General features: G+C 36.7%; 1 protein-coding gene across 3 annotated transcripts; it reads left to right on the plus strand.

Moving 5' to 3' along the window:
• The first annotated feature begins 681 nt into the window (after positions 1-681).
• Positions 682-3709, plus strand: LOC105788718 (uncharacterized). 3 transcript variants are annotated; one of them, XM_052627504.1, is made up of 3 exons: positions 682-871; positions 1126-2641; positions 2909-3227. In XM_052627504.1, the coding sequence occupies exons 2-3, from the start codon at positions 1242-1244 to the stop codon at positions 2955-2957; spliced, it is 1449 nt and encodes a 482-aa protein (XP_052483464.1). In that variant the 5' UTR covers positions 682-871; positions 1126-1241; the 3' UTR covers positions 2958-3227. The 3 variants fall into 3 exon arrangements, with proteins under 3 accessions (XP_052483464.1, XP_052483463.1, XP_012471194.1); XM_052627503.1 differs by having other exon boundaries at positions 683-871; positions 3174-3709; XM_012615740.2 differs by having other exon boundaries at positions 685-871; positions 3192-3709.
• Positions 3710-3939: the final 230 nt, after the last annotated feature.

The raw sequence follows: 3939 nt of genomic DNA on the forward strand, positions 1-3939 counted from the left end.
CATATCCCATATAGTTTAGGAACAAGTTGCAAATAGATTACGAGTCTATATATACCTATATTTTACATCCCACATCGCTTAAGAAAATAAGGAAAATAAGATTTGGGGTCTATATAAAGACATGTTTTATAAATTTTATTTCTACATTAATAGATGTTATCAAAAATAAAAAATTGGTGTTATTACTTTTAGTGCTAACGTGGTAGAAAGTGTTTCCAGTTGAAATTGTTTTCTTGCAAATCACTAAAATCGACTTAATTATGTAAATTTTAAAAAATCTAATTTGATAATTAAAAAAGGCATTTTTAGTAATTTAGTAAGAGATTAAAATATTTTACATTAATTAATTAAGAGAGTAAAATAATTTCTCATTGTTCAAAGAAAAATTTTCCCTCGTAAAAAAAAAAAAAAAAAACCTCAAACAAATGTGAACATAAGTAGGTTCCCTAACGAATGCAAGTGGTTTTATGAATGGATTTAGATTTTTTTTTATCATGAAATTAAAATGACATAAAGTAAAAACTCAAAACAACCCGTGACCGGAACTCCCAGTCACATCAATCGTGGTTTATGTTCATAGGCCTCAATTTCTTTCCACTGTTTTAACCGGCTTAGTCCGTTAGATATTTTCTCCTTTTTCAATAAATTATTTTCGTCGTTTAATTATTCAGAAACACTTATTGGGAAGGAGCCAAAGAGGTCATTGTATAAATAAGCAAAACCCTTCAAGTGCTTTTTCTTCTTTGATAACCTTCGATTTCAAGCTTCGCCGGAGCTTTCAATCGGCGGCAGAAAAGAAAGGAAAAACGAGCAATTATTTATATTTTATTTTTTCACTTTCTTTGAAGTCCGAACCAAAAAGAGATCTGAAGTAAGTTACTTTCTTCATCAAACTAATAATTTCTTGTAAAAAAATGGTGTAATAATTTTTCTTAGGAAGTCCGGAACTTTCACAGTTTTCGAGCTTCGAGATCCGATTTTCATGGTACCAAATGTGGTTTTATAGATCCCATAAGAGGATTTCTTTCTTTATTTGATGAATGGTGTTTGCAATTTCAAGTTAAGAGTGAGTGATTTCTAAGAAATACTTTTTTCCCTCTAATTTTTATTTTCATTTTTTTCCAGGTTATCAGTGAAGGGTAAAGCTTACGGTGTGGAGGTTCCAATTTTGCAGAGCAAGCTTTTTTGAATTTGCTTAAGGTTAGAAAGCTATAACTTTATACCGCCAAAAGCTTTTACAAATGGTAGTGAAAGTTGCGGCAACGTCGGCGCGTTTACAATGGTCGCAGGCGAATCTTCCTCAGCCTCCTTCTTCTTCCCAAGCTTTAGCTTCAGCAATCTCTTCACCTTCCCTTCCGCGGCGTTGCCGCAGCGACGGCGCTCTCGTTCTCAAGTCCGTACAAAGACTGAACCGGTCGGCTCTGTTCGGTTCAAGCTCCACCAATATCCAAGGGTCCCGATCTTGCGATTTGCTCAAACCGAGATCCGGAACTTCACGACGAGCTTGCAGCGCAAGCTTAGATGCCTTTTCTGATGAAGAATTTTCCAAGAAAATCCAAGAATTGGCTCTCAGATTCCAGTTATCAGACAATGACGGCACAACCACCAACAGCAAAACTAACGGAGACGATTTAGTTTCCGAACGGGAAACGGAAACTGGAACCGTTCCCGATTTCGAAACGGAATCTTTTGAATTTAGTGAACAGTTATCAACTATAGAACGTAAAGCCAACAGCGTTGATCTTCCGGTTTCGCTGCGAATGATTAAGAGGAAATTACAATGGCAAGAAGGGTTTCGAGAGGCAGGGGAGTCGGCGTATTGTTCGATGAAGAAGGCGTTTTCCTCGATGGTGTTTATAATCCGGGAGCTCCATAGCTATACTCTGCAAATGCGAGAGCTTTTGTTTTATGAAGATTTACAAGGGATTCTCGTTAGAGTTCAAAAAGAGATGCACGCTTCATTCGTTTGGTTGTTCCAACAGGTCTTTTCTCATACACCCACTTTGATGGTCTACGTGATGATCCTATTAGCAAATTATTCGGTTCATTCAATGGGAAGCAACGCCGCTCTGGCAGCAACCGCCGCTGCGAATCCGACGCCGGGGTCTTATGTTGGTATGGTTGACGTTCAAGATCAGAAGGATTCCAAGTTCGATTCTTCGTCGATAAAGTCATTTTCAGTGTCGTCATCGAGCGGGAAAACCGCTTCCATCGGGGGGAACAACGGCGGCGGTGGAAAAGTCCGGTCTGTAGCCAACGGAACAGACGGGGACGGTTGGTTTAACAAAGCAGACCAGTTCAGAACCATCTTTCCCGATGGTGCTTCCCAGTTATCATCCCCCGGAACAACCGCAGAAACACAAAGCGAATCAACCAGAGAAGAAGAGCTCACTCTTTGGAACTCAATCGTCGATGAAGCTTCGAAAATGCTCGCTTCATACAGAGACGAGACGCTCGACCATGAAACAATTCAGAGATTCGTTTCTCCGGTGACGGCAAACATCGAACCCGACGGTGATTATGAAGATTATATAAGAACTGAGCTTCTTTATCAAACGGGGTTATCTCAAGACCCCACTAACTCCCTCCTCCTCGCCAATTACGCTCAGTTTCTCTACCTTGTTGCACATGATTATGAGAGGTACAGAATCTTCCCCATCTTTTCATTCAATGCCATTCAAATTCCCTTTCTTTTCAATTAAACTCAATTACTGAGTTGATTGATAGGAATTGCAATAACATCATTTTTTTCTTCGACGTATGAAATCATTTAGGCCAAATTCTGGTTTTGGCCCTTTATTATGTTAAAATTTAGAATTTAGTTCTTATTTTTAATTTGACATAAATTTTAGTATAATGGAAGGACTAAATCTAAAATTTGATCAATAATTTACAATGACCTTTTCAGAAATTATTATGATCCACTGTACCGGGATGGGTCTTTCTTGAATATCTGATAAAAGAGGAATGCGTGGTGGTTGTAGCAGCATCGTAATGTTTCCCCATGGCAAAATCGAAAATATCCCAATATGATACCTTTTTTCCTCACGCGCTAATGTGTAGTCGTTAATGAACATTTGACTTTTGACTTGAAAAAAAAGGATTTTTTTCCCCAATTAGACGCGTGAGTTAAGTTAAACTTTACTACAGCTGTTATGACTAACGATGTTTAGCGTTGAAAAAAAAAACAGAGCGGAAGAGTACTTCAAGAAAGCGGTAACAGTGGAGGCGGTGGATGCGGAAGCGTACAGTAAATACGCAAGCTTTTTGTGGAAAGCGAGGAACGATTTGTGGGCAGCTGAGGAAACCTTCTTGGAAGCCATTGAAGCAGATCCGAGCAACTCTTATTACGCCGCGAATTATGCTCATTTTCTATGGAACACTGGTGGGGAAGATACCTGTTTCCCTCTTGACACTACCCAAGACGCTTAAACCCAAAAAAAAAAAAAAAGGAAATAAAAAATATTTTAGAAATATAACCCTGTGGAGTGTGGAGTAAATCCTATGGCCACCTTTTCTCTTCTTCATTTGTTTGTTTTTTATTCTACCTTTTCTTCTTCCCCATTTTTGTTTACAAATCAAGGAAAAAAAAATAAAGCTAGTCATGAAAAGATATTAAAATGCTCATGCATTTCACGGTCTAATTGCTTTCTTTTCTTAACCTGTTCATATTATAATATCTTAATAACATTTGTATCTTTTCATGTAACATTTTTATATCTTTTGAATTTATAATTCTTTTAAGTATAATATAATTTAAGTATAAATATAAATTAAATTATTACAATATGAATGAATTAAGAACCGGTATAATCTAAACTAAAACCTCTACACATGACAATGACACATTATAAAATTAAAAGGATAATTTAATCTAATTTAATTCCATCATAAAAATATGAATTTAACTTAATCCAAAATATCTCAGTGGTTTTTAAA

Source organism: Gossypium raimondii, chromosome 2 (assembly GCF_025698545.1).
Source record: "Gossypium raimondii isolate GPD5lz chromosome 2, ASM2569854v1, whole genome shotgun sequence".
Lineage (NCBI taxonomy): Eukaryota > Viridiplantae > Streptophyta > Magnoliopsida > Malvales > Malvaceae > Gossypium > Gossypium raimondii.